This window comes from Jaculus jaculus, chromosome 1 (assembly GCF_020740685.1).
Source record: "Jaculus jaculus isolate mJacJac1 chromosome 1, mJacJac1.mat.Y.cur, whole genome shotgun sequence".
Classification (NCBI taxonomy): Eukaryota; Metazoa; Chordata; class Mammalia; order Rodentia; family Dipodidae; genus Jaculus; species Jaculus jaculus.
The window spans coordinates 42,219,654-42,241,877 of NC_059102.1; the positions used below are offsets into that span (position 1 = coordinate 42,219,654).

Consider the following 22,224-nt stretch of genomic DNA (forward strand, 5'->3'; position numbering starts at 1 on the left):
TTATTTATTTATTTTTATTTTTATTTTATTTTTTGTTTTTGTTTTTCAAGGTAGGATCTCACTCTAGCCCAAGCTCACCTAGAATTCACTATGTAGTCTCAGGGTGGCCTCGAACTCCTGGCAATCCTCTGCCTCCCGAGTGCTGGGCTTAAAGGCATGCGCCACCATGCCCAGCTTTTAAAATTTTTACTATTGATTTAAGAGAGAGAGGAGGGAAAGAGAGAGAGAGAAACAGAGAGACAATAGACATGCTAGGGTCTCTTGCCCCTGCAAATGAACTCCAGGTGCATGGACCACCTTGTGCCTCTGGCTTTTCATGAACACTGGGGAACTTGGGTCATCAGGCTTTACAAGCAAGTGCCTTTAACTATCTCCCCAGCTTCCCTATGACATTTTTTATACTGGTGATTAAACCTAGATCCACACATTTACTAGGCATTCTATGACTTAGCTGTATCCCCAGTTCATCTCTTAAAACATGAAAATAAATCACCTTTGGTTGTCTCATGGAAATTCCTCAAGCAGTCTTGACATTAATGAGTGACCCCAAAGTCTAGTGAGCCCAAGGTCAGGGCCTTTACAGGGATATCTGAGTCCACAATCAGTTACAAGGCTCGTTGCAGAAACCAGAGGTGTGGCTTTCAATATAGGAACAGTTATAAATAACAATTTATTAATCTTATGACAAACACACAAAAAAGTTCATGTTGAAAAGAATCTTATAGTAAGTCTTTTATAAATGACATGTGTTTTATACTGAATAATCATTCCTTAATTTGGTGGTGCTGTCGATGTGTACTGTTCCAAGTTGCATTTTCTTAAAGCAGGTACACTCATGAGCAGTCCTGGGAATTAACTTTGTGTGTGTGTGTGCATGTGCGCACGTCTGGGGGGGGATGTATGTGTGCAGGTGTGTATGCACATACGTGCAGGTGGAGGCCAGGGGACAACCTCAGGTGTTATGCTCAGGAAGGTCACCCACTTCTTCTTGAGACAGGGTCTCCTCTCTCATCAGCCTGGAGAATGCCAATTAAGCTAGGGTGGATGGCCAGTGAACTCCAAGGACCTTCGTGTCTCCACGTTCCCAGCACTGGAATTGCAGGTGCGAGCTGCCATGCCTGGCATTTTTACATTGGGTACTTGGAGTCGAACTCTGGTCCTCACACTTGCAGGACAAGCACTTGACTCAGACAAGCACTATGTCCCCAGACCTTACTCCCTGCAGAGGCACAGCGTGGCTCATCTGGCTTGGTTCGCTAGCTTGAAATAACAGACAAATCATTTCGCCTGATAGACGTGTCTGTAAAAATAGCTCCCTTTTCTGAGAGCAAAAAGCAGCAGAAAATTCTCCTCCACTCATTCCTGAAGAGGGACATGTTGTAGAGAATGGGGTTCAGGGCTGAGTTGGCGAATGTAAAGGCGACCACCCAGAAGAACAGGGATGGCCAGATGACCAGGTCCTGCTTGAAGTTCTGGATTAAGATGAGCAGGATGGTGATGATGATGGGACTCCACATGATGAAGAAGGAGACCATGAGCAGGAAGAGGGTGCGGAAGAGCCTGTAGTCCTGCTGGGATACGCGGACCTGGTGGTTCTCCGAGTAGGCCAGGCTCATGGTGAGCCTCTTCCTAGATGCCTTCGTGATCTGTGGGAAAGCCAACCAGAACGAGAGCATCTTATTGCTTTTGTACAGCTTCCTGTTCCTTGGCACAACACCATCAAGGGTATTCCCATCGTCACAGGGGAGAGGCGCCTCGTTCTTGCTACCTTGCTCACAGCAGTCATTCCACAGTGTGGCTGGGCTGCAGTCTCCCTGGACTCCCACAGATGGGCAGTTTACTGGTTTGTAGCCTTGTTTGCTTGGGGATGTGATAGTGGAAGTGGCAGTTGCCCCCTTCCTTCCTCTACAGGAGTTGGGGAGATGCCACGGGAGACGCAGTGACAGGATGACCAGGCAGAAGGAAGAGCAGACTCTCCACTAAGTTCCTCTCTTTTTTCGGGGCCAGGACTACTTGGATTTTGATGTGGGTTATAGGGACTGAACACACATCCTAATGCTTATAAGGCAGGCACTTTATTGCCTCCTCTGTCTCCCCAGCTTTGAGATTGATTCTGTTGCCCACACTGCAGCTGGTGTGAGGATCACACTTAAGAGTTGCTAGGGCCTCGTCCGTCTCCCAACATTCAGGTGAGGAAGCAGCCCTCTGAAGGATTGCTCAGCTAAACCACTTTGAAAATAGAAGCCCTGCAAGTGTTCTAGTAGCAAAAGCCCCGAGAGGCTGAGTCTATGAGATAAAGTGAGGAGGATGCCATTAAAATTGGCATCCTGACACAAGGTGGTCAGTGTCTATGTGAGTAGCCCCAGGTGGCTTGGAGGAGTCCAGTGCTTGGGCTGCCCTTTGCTTAGTTCTAGTCATTCTCTGGGCACAACCAGAAAGGAGATGTGGCTGTCCCTCATCATTTACTGAGGGGTGGGGAGTGATGAAACTTGTGATGGTGAGTAGAAGCTGGCTGGACACTGCTCGCCTGAGATGTGACAGACACTGCACTATGGACCTGACATATACTTACCTGTGACCTCTGACCTCTGGCTCAAGGGAAGAAAGCTGGTGGGATTGTTCTGATTGCACAGTGTTCCTCGCTAACTCCATTGCTAGGTCTGCCCTGGGTCCTGCTTCTCTATGAAAGCGTGGACTGGAGACTGGCCAAATGCCAGCTCTGTGCTCAGCCCATTACCCTAAGAGCCATGTATCATGAAAGCAGAAGTAAGCAGAAGGTAATTAACATCATTCACAATTTAGGCAAGTCTAACTCCAAGGTTAGAATGACTTAAAATGTCCACCTTAAAATACTTATAAGTCTGTAATTAAAGCCACAGATGTTTAACAATTTGATAATTGTGTGATTGCTTCTCATTCCACGGGACATTCAGAGCTGCCTGTGAATGACAGAGACAAGGACAGCAGGTACCCATGGAACCTATTTCTGCCTATGTAAAACTCCCAGCAGAGGGCTGGGGTGAGAGCAGTCAGGACCACTGAGCCTTCTTGGGGGTAGCTGTGTGCCAGGGCCTGGCATTTATTTCACCAATTGTCCCAGTTAATCTTCCCAACTCCTCTGTGCATTTGCACCATTGTTATTCCTGTGAGCATACTGATTTTCAGGAAACTGAAGTTACTCCTTGAGAGTCATTATGCAGATAATAAATGGTGACAGCAACCATCAGTGAAATCCAGCTAAGCGGAGTTAATATGAGCCCATATCATAGGAGGCTCAGGAGCAGACCCAGCACTTACTGCTGCCCCTTGGCTCTGTGCTGTGCAGGTGGGCCTCAGCAGACATCGTGATCCAGCCCTCTGTGGCCCAGAGCTCTAACCTGTGCCTGACAGTGACTGTTATCAACGGACAAGGGCTGACCCATGGGCAAGTGCATAAGAGGCCTTTTCATAGCACAAACAGCTACTACTGTGTCATCCTCCTGATGGTCCCCACATGTTCTAGAGCCCGGAGAAAATGGGGCACGGGATCCACTGGGGAGCCTTCCTTGCTTCCCTTCGCACACTAGATGTCAAGCCTAGTCAACATCTACCCAGGCTTTCAAATGTCTCCAGCTTTGAGGAATACTGAATGCACTTTCATGAGACATGAAGCACTCCGTCAACTGGAGAGAATGAACTGTGATCCTCCCAACAAGCCTCTGTGGGGGAGTGCCTGGGGGTGTCTGGCTTTGGGAAATAAGATGAGGCTGTGAGAGGTTAGGTGACTTGCTCTAGCTTTCTGGTTAAGTGGGGGATGTGTGCCTCACAAAGAGGTGCCCATCCTCTTCTCCAACCTGGTATACTGCCAGTCAGGGGGGAGGACAGTACTCATGGGAATGTGGTCCTTGGCCATGGGGCATGTGACACAACACAAATGTTTAGTGGGGCTCACCCCGAGACCTAATTCTGTAGAGCTCAGGGGACACAGGGATCTACACCCCTCCTCAGTTCCCGGGAAAGTCTGGCTCACTAAGTGTATGAAAACGGCTAATCCAGGTTAGCTGCTGGGTGTTCTCTGTCCTTTGAGAGTCCTTTTTGCAACAGATACTTCGAGATGAGAAGGTTCTGTGTGCGGGTAGGGAGCTTTCTCCCCATCTCACTGCTGTGCCACACGCCTCACAGCACACGACAGATTCTTGCAGCGAAACAGGGTCCTGCTGCTGGAAGTTGAGCCCCTAGGGGGTTAGGTTTCTTTTGGGGATTTCCTTGGTAGATTCCAATTAGAATCATCAGATAAGAGGGGCATCTCAGAGGCTGAAGGGATGGCTTAGCTGTTAAGGCATTTGCCTGCAAAGCCAAAGGACCCAGGCTCAATTCTCCAGGACCCACTTTAGCCAGATGCACAAGGGGGTGCACGCATCTGGAGTTCATTTGCAGTGGCTGGAGGCCCTGGCACACCCATTCTCTTTCCCTCTCTCTCCCTTTCTCCCTCTCTCCCTCTCCCTCTCTCTCTCTCTCTCTCTCTCTCTTGCTCTCTCTCATTCTCTCTCTTTCCCCATCTTTTTCTGTCAGATAAATAAATAAAAACAAAATACATTTTTAAAACTTGTCAATAGAAAAAAAAAAGCAAAACACTGAAATGTTTGAATCATGTCTGAATCATATGGAAAGAGGAAGCGGGAAAAACGGGGCAAAGGCATTTGGTTCCCGGTCCTGCACATTAGTAGCAGGAAAGGCAATCAGCAGGCACAGAAGCACGAGGTGATGCTGTCTCTGAACCCTTGTCCAGGTCAGCACCACCCATGCGTGTCAGAGCAGGGTTTCCCAAAGAGGGCACGGTGGGGACACCAGCCCAGACACCTGCACTGTGGAGAAAAGGGGGTTCTGTGGCCAAGTTTGGAAATACCAGCTGTCTTCTTCCCGAGCTGGGCATCCCCAAAGTAGACCAGCGAGAAAAGGCTCTGAGGCGGGGCAGGGAAGAAGCCCATCTATCTGGGAACTTCCCACACTTGCTTGACCTTTTCTGACACCCATCCTCCCTTGGAACGCTAGGGAGCGCCCTAAAGGCTTGGCTTTAGAACAGTAAGACGACAAGGTGATGTGAGAGAGGCCTTTCTCCAGCCGAGGTGAGAGGCGGTGCTGCTGCTTCCAGTGAATACAGATAATGAACATCGATGCTCAGCGGGATGGGCAGTTGTGCTCGTGACGCAGAAAGCCCGGACTAGAAGTTACCTGGTGTCTGGGCGGGTCCACCCGCAGGGGAGGAGGGGCAAGCTCTGAGACCCAGCCGGCCACTGCTTCCCCTTACAAACTCACAAGTACCAAGTGATGGGCAAATGCCATGGACCTTCTGGGAAATGGGTGACAACCGGTTTATCTAGTGGGGCAGAATACTTTTTAAAAGTCTTACATGTAAGCATCTCCTGGTTCATTTTATTCTGTTCGGCGATAGACTGAGACTGTTGGGAACTAGGGGAAACTGTGGCCCATATTCGTTCCGCACCTTTTCCAAAGGCTTTACGGTAGCGAGGCCCAATCTCGAGCCCTAGTCTCATGACTAGTAGGACTCCCCTCCGCCCAAGCACAGAGGCCCGGGCGAACCACTAGCAGTGACCCAAGGCTCCTGCGTCCCTCGTCCTCAAGTGGACAGTGAGCGCCTATGGCGAATGAGCCAGCCTGTTCGGTGGATGCCTGGCAGTCTGTGGGCAGCTCGATGATGCATCTGAACGGAGCAGCAAGGGGTGTAAGAGCTTCGCGAGACGCAGGGAACGCCTGGAGGGAGATCTTTTTGAGGATGGACCTAAAGGAAGTGGGAAGTGGCCCACACAGCCGTCCAGGGAAGAGAGATTGTGGGGAGGAAATGGCAGGCAGCAATATGCAGACCAGCGTGAGCGCCAGTCCCCAATCAGACTGGGTTTAGATGCAAGGGATTGGCACTCGGTGCACTGCCACCTAGAGGCGAAGAGAAAGGAAGACCTTAATCTGGCCTCAATTCTGCTGGCCTCCTCCAATTTCCCCAGCTGGGCCCTGGTCTTGACAGTGAGATTGGGACGGTTTGGGGAAGGAGGAGGTCCAGAAGTGGGGCCCACGTAGCGACGGGGCAGGCCAGAGCCTTCTCCAGCTGCGCAGAACCCAGGAGTGGGCTCTAACTGGGGAGGGGGGGGGGCACAGCTCACATGCTGTCACTCCTCCGGCCAGGCCAGCGGCTCCAGCGCCGGCTGTATTCTTGCTCCAAACCTTGAACTGCTGTTTATTCTCTAGCAAACCTCCATGATGTCACTAGCCAGCATGCTCACAGGGAAGCACGGGGAGAGCAGCCCTACCTGACAAATACCACCTGGCATGATTTACTCATCAGCTCTGGGTGTGGGCAGATGCTAGACGCCCCCGACACAACCCGCAGCAACCTCACATAGGGAATTAAGACTGCCATTTTGCAGGTAAAGGACCAGAGACTCAGAGGGTGCAAGGGACTGGCCCCAAGAGGCAGTTTCAGGATACAAAGCCAGATAATTGAAAAGATCCTTCCAAGTCTCTAAATCCATCTCCAGGGCCCCTTGCTCCGCTCCTTCACACCCTTCATTCATCCTTCCCGTTTGTGCAGGAGTTAACAGCTTATAAGGTGCTTTCATCTTTTCATCACAGCATTATGGCTATGGGACTGTGTTCCTTCGAGGCAGAAAATGTGACTGGCACACTCCTGACCCACCTCCATGCCCCACCAGCGTGTTTCACAGAACAGACTCTTCAGTGTCTGAGAAGTTGAAGTGTGGGTGTCTCAGCGCCAGTCTCCTTAGGGTTAAATCCTGAGGCTGACACTTGAAAGTTCTGTGACCCTGGGTGAACTGCAAGACATCCCTGGGTCTTCTGTAATTCTTTTAGGATTAAATGAATCACTTCTTGGTACATGATAAATACCACATGAATACATGTTAAATCAAAGTTTAAAAATTCATTCTATATTTCTCTTCCCTTTCCTTTTACTTCTTTCTCTTTAACTTAGTGATAATAACTCACACTTTTATAACACTGAAATATGCCAGGCCCATCATTGCAAGCTTTAACTCCCACCCTGAATTTGCCTCACACACTTGAATAAACCCCAGACTGAGGGGGGGGGGGGATTCTCCACTGGTCATCTGGTGGGAAGATCCTACAAGGTAACTTAGGTGCTGTCTCCCATAGGACCAGGGACTAGAAGGGTGTTGATCTGAGAATATAAGGAGGTCACAGATATTTGGCTGTGGAGAAAGGGTCATACAGGAGCCAGAGAGTGAACATGGCCTTTTCTCTTTAACACACCTGTGTACTGGATGGCCCAGGTGTAAGCTATAAAACCAAAATTCAACCACGGCGCACCTCAAGAAGCCTCAAAGGCTTCAAGGTTGACCCTCCAAAATGGGCATAACTACATGTCCCTGTGCTTGCTGGGTGGCACCTTCCATGAAAATGGGATGCCTTAAGAGGCAGGAAGCAGAGGCTACCCCTTTTTTTGTTTTGTTTTGTTTTTGTCCCCGCATATGTTTGCTTTGAAGATAGACATCCTTCGTTTCCTGTGACATACAGTGCTGGCATGGACATTCCCAGGGTGAGGGAAGTGGCCCAAGGTGACAGGAAACCCTTCTGGCCAGCTTCTAGTCTCCATCCAGAAGCCATTTTATGAGGGCGCTCAATCGTGAGCAGAACGCAGAGCTGGGTGTGCTTTGCGATTGGTATATGGCACTTCCATAAAAATATGAAAAGCGTACATTGCCGATCACTGTTGTGTTTGCAGGGAAACAGTGGACAGGACCCAAAAGTCCATAAAATGATTACATTGTGTCGGGATGACGAAGGTCATGCAGCTCTTAGGAGTAACAAGATAAGATAGAGGAACTGATACAGAAAGATATTGTGATAGGGTGTGGAGTCAGAAAAGGAAGTTGTCAAGTGTATAACATGGTCTGAAAAGAATAATGAACAATACCCATAGCCTTTTGACCATTTAACCTATAATTTAATGTGGCTTATCAAGCGTGAACACACACAGAACATATGACACTGTTATACACAGAGTGGATTTTCAGTTTCTGTGTCATACAGCCTGGGCCTGTTTTCAATCCAGTTTTGTTTTGTTTTTTTCTAATTGTACTGGTTTAATGATGAGTTTAAAAAAGATTTATAAATGCATACCAATTAGAAGAAAAGCAAAAAAGAAAACAGGGGCTGGGGGGATGGCTTAGCAGTTAAGGTGCTTGCCTGTGAAGCCTACGAACCCAGGTTTGATTCCCCAGATCCCACGTAAAGCCAGAGGCACAAGGTGTCACATGTGTCTGGAATTCGTTTGCAGTGGCTGAAGGCCCTGGTGTGCCCCTTCTCTCTCTTTCTCTGTACCTGCTTCTTTCTCTATCAAATGAATTAATTAAATTAAATTAAGAAAACAAACAAATAGAAATTCTCATTTCTCAGTGTTGCAAGAGGGGATAAATCTGGTCAGTGAATCAGAATTGGACTGTTGTTACCTCTGAAGTATCCTGTGACCCAGACATTCTAAGATTCTACGAGAAATGCCCTGGTGTAGTGATTTTCACTGGTAGCATTGGAAACAAACATACCTGTAAAATTTTGGAGTAACTGATCACAATGACCAGTCCTGGCACCAGGAAGTTCAAAGTAACAAAAGACACATCCCATGCGATTTCTCCTGCAATGCTGGGCCAAACCAATGTGCAAACTGGAATTTCCTGGTTACAAAAGGGGAAGAAAGAACAACACTTAAATGTTGATGTCTTGTTGGACCTTTAGCTCAGTCTTGGTTGGGAGATGTCTGACACCATTACAATGTCGTTACACAGTGGTGTCAAAGTGAACCCCAGAATCCCTTCCTCCCCACTACCCATCATATCTTCTCTTGAAAAGCACCTGCGTTAGACCCCTAGGGTGAGCATTTTTACTTCCTTTCTCCAGGGAGCCTCGGGGACAGGCTGGTAAGAGGTGAAGGAGTTCCCAGTGAGGGCCTTTTTGATTTTCTACGCAGGCATGCAGTGTTCAAACCTTCTCTTCCAAGCTTCTGCTTTAAAAAGGAGAAAACTGGCCTCAGAAGGGTCCCATAGACTAGAAGGGATGAGTGTGCTGAGACTAGTCATGCTTTGCCAAAGGCAGCAGGGTCTATGCTAGGGTACTGCTCATTTGGAGCTATTCAAGTGTCTAAGTGTGTCCAGGTCGGGCATATACATGTAGTCCTGCTACTTGGGACACAGGAGAATTTCTTGCACCCAGGAGTTTGAGACCAACCTAGCAAGCCCAGGGAGACTGTCCCAGGAAAAGAAAAAAATAAACAGAAGAAGCCCCCAAACAATAACATCAAATACACACCGTGTATCAGTCATCCTCAAAGGATCAAACCATGCCTTGTCTAAGAAGACAGTATGGTGCCCAGACTTGGGAGCTGCTGACCTTGTATCCTTCTCCCTCAGGAACATAACCTGAGCCTCAAAGCAAACCTCTAGAGCATGAGAAGTTGTGGCCATGTCACCATCACTGTGCTGTATTGACTTCAAATGTTTGACAGGAGCTCAAAGCCTGCAACATGAGAGGGCCTTACTAAACCGTGAGAGTTCTATTTCTGAAACTAAATGTTATAGAAAATAGAATATATCTGTATCATCCCCTCCCACAAACTTTCTGTGTCTAGTTGATCATAAGAATAAAGAAATTTAGAAAACAATTTACCCTAACCATTTTTAAACATGTTGAATATATTTTTAAGAGCAAATTGATTTTTGAGGCACTAGGCATCTGAACCATAGCAGCATTTGTTTACCATGAATTTGGTCAATAGTTATTGAATGCTATCTACTAAGGAAGAACAAATAACTTTTTAAAACATTTTCCATCATGAATCATAGTTGGACAAACTTAAAATATAGCTACTCATTTCCCTATTCAGTGTTAGCAGAAAATAGCAGCATCTAATATTCATGAAACAGTTCCTGTGCACCAGGAATCACTACATACATTATCTCATTTAACACTCCCTCATTGCAATATGCATTATTTTCCTCTTTCACAGAATAGGAACTTAAGGCTTAGAAACCTCCTTCAAAACCAAGTCTAAAACACTAAAGGTGCAATTGACTTTAATGACAATATTTTTCCCTCAAAGCTATGTGGTTACAAGGAACTTCTAAGGATCTACCAAGAAAACTTTCTAAAGCAAGAAAAGTAAGATGGTATGTTTGACAGGTGTTGGGTGTATACCTGTAATCCCAGCACTTATGAGTCTATCCTTGCCCACATAGTGAGACTCTGTCTCAAAAAAAATAATTAAATAAACAAAACAAAAAGCAGTAGAGTCATAGCTGTACCTTGAAAAGGGAGGCAAGATTGGTGCTTCCCTGTCTGTCTTGCTAGATAGTTCACCAGTGGATGAGGCATTCTAAAAATACGGTCCTCTGCTCTCACCATCCACAACTGACCAGAGAAAGTTTGTTCACTTGCTTCGCATTTTGGTTTGGAAACTGTGTCTCTTTTGAGTACTGAGTCATGTTACTGCTGCTTGCACGATTCACAGAACTTGTGCTTTGTACTCAGACCTGTGGCCACCGCAGGCCCCTCACTTCAGCACATCGGTGACAGCAGGAGTGGGCAGATATGCTGAAGTCCCAACCAGAGAAAAAGGGATTCCAGACCTAGATGGGATTTGGCCTCAATTTCTGATACTCATAATGTGAAAAATGTATAGAAAGAGGGCTGGGCAGATGGCTTAGCAGTTAAGGCACTTGCCTGAAAAGGCAAAGGACCCAGGTTCAATTCCCCAGGACCCGCATAATCCATATATGCAAGGTGGCACGTGTGTCTGGAGTTAGTGTGAAGTGGCTGGGAGGCCTTGGCACACCCATTCTCTCTCTCCCTCTTCCTCTCTCCCTCTCTCAAATAAATAACTATATTTAAAAATGTATAGAAAGAGTAGAAAACAGTGATGTCAAACCCCTTTCTTAAAACCCCTGAGACCACCACTCTAAAATGCCTTTTCCAAATCATGGGCCAGGGTCTCTAGGCTCAACAATATCTTATAGGAAAATACATTATGGTAGGGCAAGATTTTTTTCCCTATATAAAGGACAAAAAAAAAAAAAATCAGGTTCCTAAATCATATGTCTGTGTGAGTTACAAGAACCAAAATGGAATTTCTTGTGCCACTCCTCATAGAAATAGACTAATGGCCAGGTGTGGTGGCACATGCCTTTAATCCCAGCACTCAGGAGGCAGAGGTAGGTGGATCGCCATGAGTTCAAGGCCACCCTGAGACTCCACAGTGAGTTCCAAGTTGGCCTGGACTAGAGTGAGACCCTACCTCAAAAAACAAAACAAAAAAAAAAAGAAACAAACAAACAAATGAACAACTAAATGAAGTAAAGCAAGCCAGGAGATTATGAAGTAGGGGAGCTCATGTGCAAATGCCTGGCCACTCGAATTATCTCAAAGACTGCCAGAAATGCAAACAGGTGGCTAATCTTGATTTTCAACTAGGTGGGACTGAGAAGTACCTAAGAGCTAAGTGAAATACAAAACCTCTGGGCGTATCTGTGAGGGAGTTTCCAACAAGGATGGACTAATGGAGAAAGACCCACCCACCCTGCTGGCTAGGGTCTGTATGGAATAGGTAGGAAATCAGGAAGATGCACATGCGTTCTCCTTCTCTGCTTCCTGGCCATCAAGATGTGAGGTGCTCTGCCCCCACACTCTCCCCTCGATGGGGCTGAAATCTGAAACTCTAAGCCCAAATCAACCCATCCTCCCTTAAGTTGTGACTTTTGGTCACAATGACACAAAAAGTAATTAGTACAACAACTTTACACAAAGGGTACAACAACAAAAAATACTGCCTGGCCAGCCTCAGAATGACCCTGCAGCCAAGGATTATTTCAAAATAATTTATGTAATCCTTCTCATTTTGTCCTCTCCTTGATTCAACCACCATGGCACACATATGTCCGTTTGTGAGTAAAGGCATTATCTTGGAGAATTTCTCCCCATTTCTAACTTAATTTATACTTTATAATCCTAGCCTGTTGAGGAGAGCATATGCATATATGAATGAGTATAAACAAATATGTACATACATCTGCACACACGTGCATACACAGAAAAGACTAGAAGGGTACATTTCAGACAGCTGTGAGTGTCTGCTTCTCGATAGGACTGTAAGTGATTTTCATTCTTTTGGCTCATGTGAGACTTTTTTTTCCTAAACTTAATCTCTTGGTTACATACAAAGCATACAGCATACAAAGAAATGGTTTCATTGTGGCATTTTCATGTGTACTATTAGTGTACTGTGTTGGTATCATGCCTCCACTGTCCTTTCCCACCTCCCTTCTGCTCCTTTTGCTGTCCCCTTCCTCTCTGCAAGCAGTTCCGCCTGCTACTTTCATGGCATATATTCCATTACATTCTCTTGTTTCTTTCCCTTAGTTGTCTGAATTTTTCCAAATTTTTATAATGTACCTTTTATTGATAAAAGGAAAAAAAGAAAACAGTGGTCAAAGTTTCCTTTCAGGAAAGATGGTGGTTAAAACACAAAACACACATCACTATGACTGCTGAGCAGAATAGAGAACCCAGATGTAAGTCCAGGTAGCTATAGCCACCTGATATTCGAAAAAAAAATGCCAAAAATACTCATTGGAGAAAAGATAGCCTCTTCAGCAAATGGTGTTGGGAAAACTGGATATATATCTGTAGAAGGATGAAAATAGATTCTTCTCTCTCCATGCACAAGAATTAAGTCCAAATGGATTAAAGACCTTAACATCAGACCTGAAACTCTGAAACTGCTAGAGGAAAAAGTAGGGGAAACCCTTCAACATATTGGTCTTGGCAGACTTTCTGAATACAACCCCAATTGCTCAGGCAATAAAACCACAGATTAATCACTGGGACCTCATGAAATTACAAAGATTTTGCACTGCAAAGGACATAGTGAAAAAAGCAAAGAGGCAACCTACAGAATGGGAAAAAATCTTCGCCAGCTATATATCTGATAAAGGATTAATATCTAGGATATACAAAGAACTCAAAAAGTTAAATAATAAGGAATCAAATAAGCCAATCAAAACATGGGCTATGGAGCTAAATAGAGAGTTCTCAAAGGAAGAAATACGAATGGCATATAAGCATCTAAAGAAATGTTCTACGTCTCATCAGGGAAATGCAGATTAAAACTACATTGAGATTCCATCTCACTCCTGTCAGATTGGCCACCATCATGAAAACAAAGGATCATAAATGTTGGCGGGGATGTGGAAAAAGAGGAACCTTTCTACACTGATGGTGGGAATGCAGTCTGGTCCAGCCATTGTGGAAAACAGTGTGGAGGTTCCTAAAACAGCTAAAGATTGATCTACCATATGACCCAGCTATAGCACTCCTAGGCATATACCTAAGGACTCATCTCATTTCCTTAGAAGTCTGTGCTCAACCATGTTTATTGCTGCTCAATTTATAATAGCTGGGAAATGGAACCAGCCTAGATGTCCCTCAACTGATGAGTGGATAATGAAGATGTGGCACATTTATACAAAGTAGTTCTACTCAGTGGTAAAGAAAAATGAAGTTATGAAATTTGCAGAAAAACGGATGGACCTGGAAAGTATTATACTAAGTGAGGTAACCCAGGCCCTGAAAGCCAAGCACCACATGTTCTCTCTCATATGTGGACCCTAGCTACAGATGATTGGGCTTCTGTGTGAGAAGGAAAATACTTAGTAGCAGAGGCCAGTAAATTAAAAAGGAGATATAAAGGGAAGAGAAAGGAAGGGAGGAGGGTACTTAGTAGGTTGGTATTGTATATATGTAAGTAGAATGATTGAGGTGGGGAGGTAATATGATGGAGAATGGAATTTCAAAGGGGAAGGTGGGGGGGGAAGGGTATTACCATGGGATATTTTTTATAATCATGGAAAATGTTAATAAAAATTGTGAAAAGATAAAAAATTTAAAAATAAATAAATAACACAAAACACACATCACTATGACTGCTGAGCAAACCTAGCCAGCAGAGACAGTGCATCCACCCCGGGAAGCTTTCCAGATCCCACCACGGAAGGAAGAACATGTCCCCCGCCTTCTGATGTGTGGCTCTCACTCCAGATGCACAACGCCCCACCTGAGCTCAGAATCGGTGCGACTGGCCAAAGCGATAGACTGATATGCTCCTTGAGAGGCATTTTACAGTAGTGGTATGTCAATTTAAAAAAAGAAAAAGCCTACTCCAGCTTCTGGCTTCTACATGGGGTCTGGGAATCCCAACTCAGGTACCCAGAGTGATTCAGTAAGCACTTCACCCACTGAGCTAGCTCTCACAGTCATTTGAGTCTAGGTCTTCTCCCACAAGACATAACTTGCAGAGGAGGTGGGCGTGTGTCTAGCCTGGCACGTGGGAACATAAGAGTTACTATATTCACTGCACTCCTTCTGGACACTTGAGGTGTTTTGATTTTATGACAAATTTGAAAAGCACCAGTGCTAGGTCTGCCCAGTTACTGGGGTCTGGAGAAGGAACCTGCAGCATCAGCAAGTATTCCTAAATTTCCTGGTTTATTTATTCTCTGGGCAAAGTGGCTGTGCCCTTGTGAGTCCACAGTTGCGAAGAGCAAGGCTCTGACCTTGCCCTCTAGGAAGCTGGGGTGCCGTCAGGGAGGGAGGGAAGCTTGAGGAAACTGCGCGACCGGACTGGAACCAAAAGGGAGGCCAGGAGAGTTGCATCCACAGGGGTTGTGGATTCCAGGGGTACCTGGGAGGATAGTGGAGTGGGGTTTCAGTAGGGAGAGGTGGAGTTCAGGGCTCAGGACCAGGAGCAATCCACCTACCTCTGCCTCCCAAGTGCTGGTATTAAAGGCATGCACCACCACACCCGGCTGCTTTGTGTATGGTACCAGGGATTAAACCAAGGGCCTCACACATGCTAGACAAACACTCCACCACTAAGCTATCGTCCCAGCACTCTGTAGCTTCTTCTGGCAGAGGATAATCCAGTCCACTCTTCTGCCTGGTGCTTTCCCCAACCCTAGACTCACCCCAGGGGAGCTCTTGCAAAGGCCTCACAGCTTGTGAAGTTTTGACCACTCCTCCCCCAAAATGGCCCCGCCACTCTTCAAGGAGCAGCCAGCATTCTCCGAGCCACCAGAAACCTTCGGGGTGGGTTCACTCTGTTGCTTTCTCTGCCCTGGATGGAACCTTTAGTTCCCTGAGGTTCCCGTAACAACTATCACACCTCAGCCCCTATCATTCAAACTGGCTTCCTTCTCCCGGGTGCCTATCTCGCTCTCACCAAGTGCACCAGGGTACCCCCTTTGCCTGTTTCCTCTGCCTGTAATGACTTCTGACCCTCTCATGTTCACAGCCAGACACTTGTCTTCCACCAGCCTTGGTAGATCTCCAGCACCCCGAAGAACCCTTTCCACTACCTTCTGAACCTCTCCACTCACCACCTGGCTTCTCCCAGGGCCTCCACTGAAGAGTGCTGCCAAGGGCAGGGACTAACCCAGACTTATTTGAGGCAGAGGCCCAACTCCTAGAATGGTGCCCGGCATACACTGGGCCCTTGGTGCAAAACCACTAATGATGGAGTTTTCTGAGACGCTCCAGTATGTGGGGACATCTGTCCACAGGCTCCGCTCTGCTCAAGTGTGGATCCTTCCCCACTCTGCCAGACTTATTAGCAAATGTTGTCTAAGTCCAGCACTCTGTCCTTCTGCATCTCTAATGATCCTTCCTGGGGCAGTCCAGGGAACCCCGAGAAAAACGTTTCCTCTGACCCAGTCAAACTCAAAAATTAGAAAAAATGGAAGACCTCAAGGTTGTTTAAAGGAATGAATAAGCATTGTTGGATAGCTGCTCTTTTGTCTATCTTCTCCCCTCCCCCTTAGAGGATCTCATGTAATCCAGACTCCCTATGTAACTGCAGATGAGCTGGATCTTTTGATCCTCATGCCTCTCTACTTCCTGATTATTGGGATTACAGGCCTGTGCCACTATGCCTGGTTTATAAAGTGCTGGGAATCAAACCTTAGGCTCCATGCATGCTAGGCAAGTACTCTGCCAAGTGAGCTACATCTTCAATGTCAATTCCTTAAAAAAAAAAAAAAGACAGATGGTGAGGCTAGCCTCAAATTCACTAAATGGCACAGTCAGGACTTGCTTTTTTTGCGGGGGGAGGTTCAAGGTAGGGTTTTACTCTAGTCCAGGCTGCCCTGGAATTCACTATGCAGTCTCAGGGTGGCCTCGAACTCGCAGTGATCCTCCTACCTCTGCGTCCCGAGTGCTGGGATTAAAGGCATGCACCACCACACCCAGCTAGGCCTTGGTTTTGTGATCCTTCTGTCTCAGCTACTAATTGGAAGCACGGGCCACCATGCCCAGCCATGATAGTCTGAGAAAGGTATTCTCCATACTCCATCTAACAATACTGCCAGCAAACGATGAACCAAATGCCCTTAGGAAGTAGACTAAAGGGAGATGATACCCAGAGAAACCAGACAGGGTCAGGCTACATTCTGAAGCCATCCTTCGCCAGTGGTGACCTAGGTCATTTCCTTTTTCAGAGAATAAACATGAGAACAGCTACTGGTGGGGTTTCTGAACCACGTACTGCGCCAGACTAAAGAACTGGGCCAGGCTCTGGGACCAGCTGCACACTCATTAAACCAACCTCAGAGGTGATTTTCTGGGGCTTATGGAGGGGCGAGAGGGGAAGGACTCTCAGCAAATGTTTGTGAAATGAATGAACAGCACATTCTAGCCAAAGGAAATGGTCTTTCCCCGCTGCCGGTGTGGTTCACCACCCAGCCAGAGCCACGGCACACAAAGGCAGGCATCCTGTTGGAACAGACTGAGCTGACCTTGGCTGAGATGTCAGCGTTGCTAAGAAGTGTCTATCCTCTTAAAATGGCAGCCGATTATTTTATAGCAATCTAAAGAAGTACCCTGTTTGAAGAATGTTTAAAATGTTTATGCCCAAAGATAAAGAATCTAATAATAGCTAGCAATTCTTGAGCACTTAACTGTACATGTGCCAGGTGTTGACCCATTTCTCAACTCAAGTCCCCATGGTAATCCAGTGTAGTTGATACTGTTCTCAGCCCCAACTGTAAACAAGGCAAGCGTAGTGGAGAGAGGCTCCTACCACTCCCGAATGCTCAACTCAGCCCACACTTGAACACCAACTGTCTAGCATTACTAGCATGTGTATCGTCCCATCTCCCCTCCTGTGCAGCTTTAGAGCCTGGCTACCCTGGCCCCAAATGCATGAAAGTCCCCAGGTTCCCACTTTAATGGAGCTCACGAGAGTAGGAAGTTCTAAGAGGGCACCGTTTCCAAGCCAGAGCTCCTTGAGGGAAGAGAGCCATGTGAATCTGGACGTAGTTGGGTCTGTCAGTACATATCCACCATTCAAAACTTCCATTTTTAGCATCCCACTTTGAAAGGACAAGTAAGAGCTAAAAACAGAAAGTTACTCATCTAAGGACTGAGGGAAAAAGCATTTTCATTCTTTCTTTTTTCTTTCTTTCATTCTTTATTTCTTCCTTTATTTATTTCACACAAAGTCTCACCCTCTAGTCCAGACTGGCCTGGAACTCACCACAGAACCTTGAACTCACAGAAATTCTCCATCCTCAGGGCTGAGATTATAGGCATGAGCTAGTACACCCAGTCTTTGCAAATTTTAAAAGTTAGGCTAGCCCTAGTCTAGACTAGATCCTTCTCTGACATTTTCCTTGTTCAGTGGCCACATATTCTCTCCTCCTCTGTCTCATCACTTTTTTTAAACCTGCCTCCCAACTTATTCTTTTCATTGTTTTTCTTCAATGGCTGAGTTATAAAATGGGATGCTTCCCAAAAACTCAGGTAACAACAACCCTTGGGGAACTGAAGAGTTTCCTCTTTTTGCCTCTTTGGCATGAATACAGAAAGCACATCATATCATGCCCCCTCCACTTATTCTCAAGAGGGCATATGTTCCAAGCTTTTAGTAGATGCTAGAAACCAGAGGTGAAACTAAACTATATATGTTTTTTCTATACATATATCCCTAGGAAAAAGTTTAACTTATAAATTAGGTACCACAAGATATTATCCACAAACTACAATAAATTATAACAACAAAAATAAAAGTGACAAAAAATATAAGTGACTTAAAACTTAGGAATTTCTGAAAATTTCTGGAATTTTCATTTAATTTGTCTGACCTCACTTGTCCATTAGCCACAGGTAACTAAAACAGTGGAGGGCTGGAGAGATGGCTTAGTGATTAAGGCATTTGCCTGTGAAGCCTAAGGACCATGTTCTACTCTCCAGGTCCCACATAAGCCAGACGCACAAGGTGACACAAGCTCACGAGGTGGCTCATGTCTAGAGTTAGGTTACAGTGGCTGAAGGCCCTGGCATGTACCGACTCTTTCTCTCTCTTTCTTTCTTTCTCTCTCTCTCTCTCTTGCTCTCTCACATAAAAAAGGGTCTGTTGTGCTTGCCCCCCACCAAAAAAAAAAAAAAAAAGTGGAAAGTGAAAGCTCAGATAAGACAGGATAAAGCAGAGAGAAGGAGGGATATTGGAAGGGGTAGGATGGCTCCCCTATTCCAAGTCTGTCTACTAACTTTGCTGACTAGGGCTCCTACAGGTAACTAACTCACCTGCCCCACCTTCTAAAGCACAGTTTCATCCATTCTTTCCCAGAGGCTCTGCCCAAATGCCAGTCCAAGGGCCCTTAGAAACAAGACATTGTTGCACCATTAAAACAAGAAGGGCCAGAGCTGGAGAGATGGCTTAGCAGTTAAGCGCTTGCCTGTGAAGCCTAAGGACCCCGGTTCGAGGCTCAATCCCCCAAGACCCACGTTAGCCAGATGCACAAGGGGGCGCACTTATTTGGAGTTTGTTTGCAGCGGCTGGAAGCCCTGGCGCGCCCATTCTCTGTCTATCTGCTCCCCCCCCCCCCCCCCCCCCCCCCCGTCACTCTCAAAAAAAAAAAATAAAAATGAACAAACAAATAAGAAAAAAAACAAGAAGGGCCAGTGTGCCAGGCACCGCAGCAGGACAGATCTCTACAGAAGCACCCGTGGCAACGTTCTGGAAATGCAGTGAGGGGCCCCAACTACACATATCCTCTGCCAGAGCTGAGTACAAAGTGGCCAACACACATGTGCAAGGCCCCCAAGGGCTATCACCAGCACGTGCCCATGCTAGCCCACAGTTTTGGCTTGGGGAAGCAAAGATTTTTTAGTGTTATTTAAATATCAGTTAAATCGAATGACACCCAAAAGAAGTATAAAAGGCACAGTATAAAAATCACATATGGGAGCCGGGCGTGGTGGCGCACGCCTTTACTCCCAGCACTCGGGAGGCAGAGGTAGGAGGATCGCTGTGAGTTCGAGGCCACCTTGAGACTACATAGTGAATTCCAGGTCAGCCTGGGCTAGAGTGAGACCCTACCTCAAAAAATCAAAAAAGAAAAAAAAAATCACATATGGAAATTTAAGGTATATTCTATATGGTCTTGATTCCCTGAACCTCATTTGTCATCTGTGAAGAAAAAAATGAGGAGAAATCACCCAAGGTCTGTTAAAAATACAGCAATACTCTATGTAGCTCAGTGAGAGAATAACTTCAAAATCATGGTGGCAGAACCTATCTCCTAGCTGATCCCTTTCATGTGCAACTAAGCCTGGGCTTTATCTATCCATATGGCTCAAACTCATGCATATTTGACCTGAGGACAAGCTTGGCCTGAGCTACAGTCCTTGGTCTCCCCAGGGAAAGAGTCCCCCCCATACAGCTGACCCGTACTCTCCTGGACCCACCTGAGGTGACATGACCACAGACTCTCCTGTACTCTGATCAATTTCCACAGGCTTGATATGTTTCTGCTCACTAGTCATTCAAAGCCATAATCAAACCAACACCCCAAAATGTATCCCACATAAGAAATAAGCTAACCTGACACTATCTACACAATACCATCATAAAAGGAGGAAAAGATGGTGACATCAAAATAAAAGAGAGACTGATTGAAAGGGGAGAGGGGTATGATGGAGAGTGGAGTTTCAAAGGGGGAAAGTAGGGGGAGGGAGGGAATTACCATGGAATATTGTTTACAATTATGGAAGTTGTCAATAAAAACAATAAAAAATAAAATAGTAGTAATAAAGAAATAAGCTACTAGAGAAAAACAAAACAGAAATGAGCTACTAGAAACAGGAGATATGGCTTGCCCAGAATGTAACCTCCATCCTTTCCCCCTAATGAAAGGCCCAGGTGATGATCTGGGAAACCTCTGTCCCCCAGAGAAACTTCCTCTGTGCCCAGACACCAGAGGGTCACAAATCCAATGTGGGGGGGGGGGGCTTCACTTACAGGCCCTCTCTTGAGCACTGTGGTTCTTGTTCATCCAGGGACTGCTCCAAACACCCCACTCTCCCTCCTAGAGCTGAGGGTGAGAATTCACGTCTCATCCCTAGAAAGCCAATGACTTCTGTAGAGAAGTGGGAAAAGCCAGCCTCTGTCAAACACACTTGAAAGCTGACAATTTGACTAGCGCCTCAAGGTCACAAGCACAGACCTTTTCCATTGTGAAACTCACGGAGGAGAGGACCAGACCTGTCACCTCAGTGCTGCCCCACCACTTGCCCTGTGTGGCATCTCCTGGGAATCTCTGTGCCAGCGCACCCAGCAGCCCACGGCCTGGGCAGCAGCACAGCCGTGAGGATTTGAAGTGAACAGAGCTGACGTTGCACCGTTTGGAGAAGCTGTTTGAGACCATGGGCCTCTCCATGGCTCCCTTATCAGCTGTCGGAGTACTGCCCGCCTCAAAGCTCTTTTGCCCAGCTTCTGAGATTTACAAAGATCCCTCATCAGAGGCTGCCAGGGTGAGATGCTGTGGCCTAGCCTAGGCCTTCTGCTGTGGAGCTGGCAAACCTGAGCACCCAGAAGGGGAAGTCACAGCCTCTCACGGCAGCCTCTGGTCTGGGAATTCCCTGGCTAGCCAGTGCTCTGTCCTCTGCACCTGTCTGCTTGCAGGCTTTCACAGCAGGACCGTCAACCCACCACGGATATGTGTTTTTAGGGGCCCAACTCCTCCTCCAGCAGAGTTACTCCGTGTATCTCAGTCTCCTCATTTGCAAAGCAAGTGAGACGATGACAGTCCTGTAACGAACACCAGGCCAAAAAAAAAAAAAAAAAAAAAAGCAGAAGTCTGGATAACGTGATTAGCCAGGTGGGTTCTGGACGCCCTTGCAAGAAACTTCACAGCGCAGGGCACCGGGTTCCACTCAAGGCTTTGAGGCGACAAATGACCTCTGCAGGTCGGCCGCCGTCAGCCCCACCATCACCCTAGCCCCGTGCCGCCCGGCAGTCCCCGCGGCCCGGCGGGCTCTCACCTGGTCGCCGCCGGGCAGCGGCTGCGGGAGCACGTGGAAGAAGGTGTAGAGCGGCAGCGCGGCGAGCGCCGAGTAGCCCCAGATGAAGGCCAGCAGCGAGGCCTGCAGCCTCCGGCCCGGGCCCGCCGCGCCGCGCTGCAGGCGGACGATGCACACCATGCGCTCCAGGCTGACCGCGGCCAGCGTGAGGATGGTGACGCTGCCGCTCAGGGTCATCACGTAGAAGAGCAGGTGGCAGGCGACGGAGCCCAGCACCCAGGCTTCGGTCCAGCGCACCACGAGCACCAGGGGGATGGCGCTGGCGAACACCAGGTCGGCGCAGAAGAGGTTGAGCACCAGGCTGGCGGTGGCGCCCCGGCGCCGTCGGCGCGCCACCAGCACCAAGGCGCACAGGTTGCCCAGCAGTGACACGGCAAAGATGAGCCCCAGCGCGAGCGTCTCCACGGCGCTCAGCGCCAGCCGGTGCTCGCCCTTGACGTCCGAGAAGAAGGGGAAGCGGGTGCGGTTGCTGGGCTCCAGGCTGCGCGCGGGGCCGGCGGCGGCGGCGGCCGTCTGCGCGCACTCCGGGGACATGCCCGGAGCCCCCGACGCCAGCGGCGGTCTGCGACAGCGCTCATCTGGGAGGCGACTGAGTGCCAAGGCGGGGAAAGAGGGAGGGGAGCGGTTGCGACACCTCCCCTCTGGCCTCCTCCAGCCCGAGGAGCCGCCAGGGCGTCCAGGGCGCTGGGGAACGAGGAAGTGCCAGGCAGGCAATGCCGCTTGCAAACATCCCAACTGGCCTTGGAGGAGGCGGGTGGCGACCCAGGCGGAGGAGGCCTCAGGCCCTGAGGCAGT

The 22,224-nt window shown here is 47.6% G+C and overlaps 1 protein-coding gene across 1 annotated transcript; it reads right to left on the bottom strand.

The window, feature by feature from the left end:
* Positions 1-763: 763 nt before the first annotated feature.
* On the bottom strand, positions 764-21,963 carry Ffar4 (free fatty acid receptor 4). Its single transcript, XM_004653218.2, has 3 exons — positions 21,391-21,963; positions 8,574-8,702; positions 764-1,646 (listed from the first exon to the last, which is right to left on the bottom strand). Exons 1-3 carry the CDS (start codon positions 21,961-21,963, stop codon positions 1,257-1,259), a joined length of 1,092 nt encoding a protein of 363 aa, XP_004653275.2. The 3' UTR covers positions 764-1,256.
* Between the last annotated feature and the right edge of the window lie 261 nt (positions 21,964-22,224).

What these genes read in the sequence shown, in the direction of transcription:
- Ffar4 (XM_004653218.2), bottom strand. Translation starts at nt 21,963, where the DNA reads ATGTCCCCGGAGTGCGCGCAGACGGCCGCCGCCGCCGCCGGCCCCGCG. An exon ending in CGCTGCCCGGCGGCGACCAG is followed by an intron (nt 8,703 to 21,390) that starts GTGAGAGCCCGC and finishes TTTTGTAACCAG; the next exon opens with GAAATTCCAGTTTGCACATT. An exon ending in GTTACTCCAAAATTTTACAG is followed by an intron (nt 1,647 to 8,573) that starts GTATGTTTGTTT and finishes GCTTTCCCACAG; the next exon opens with ATCACGAAGGCATCTAGGAA.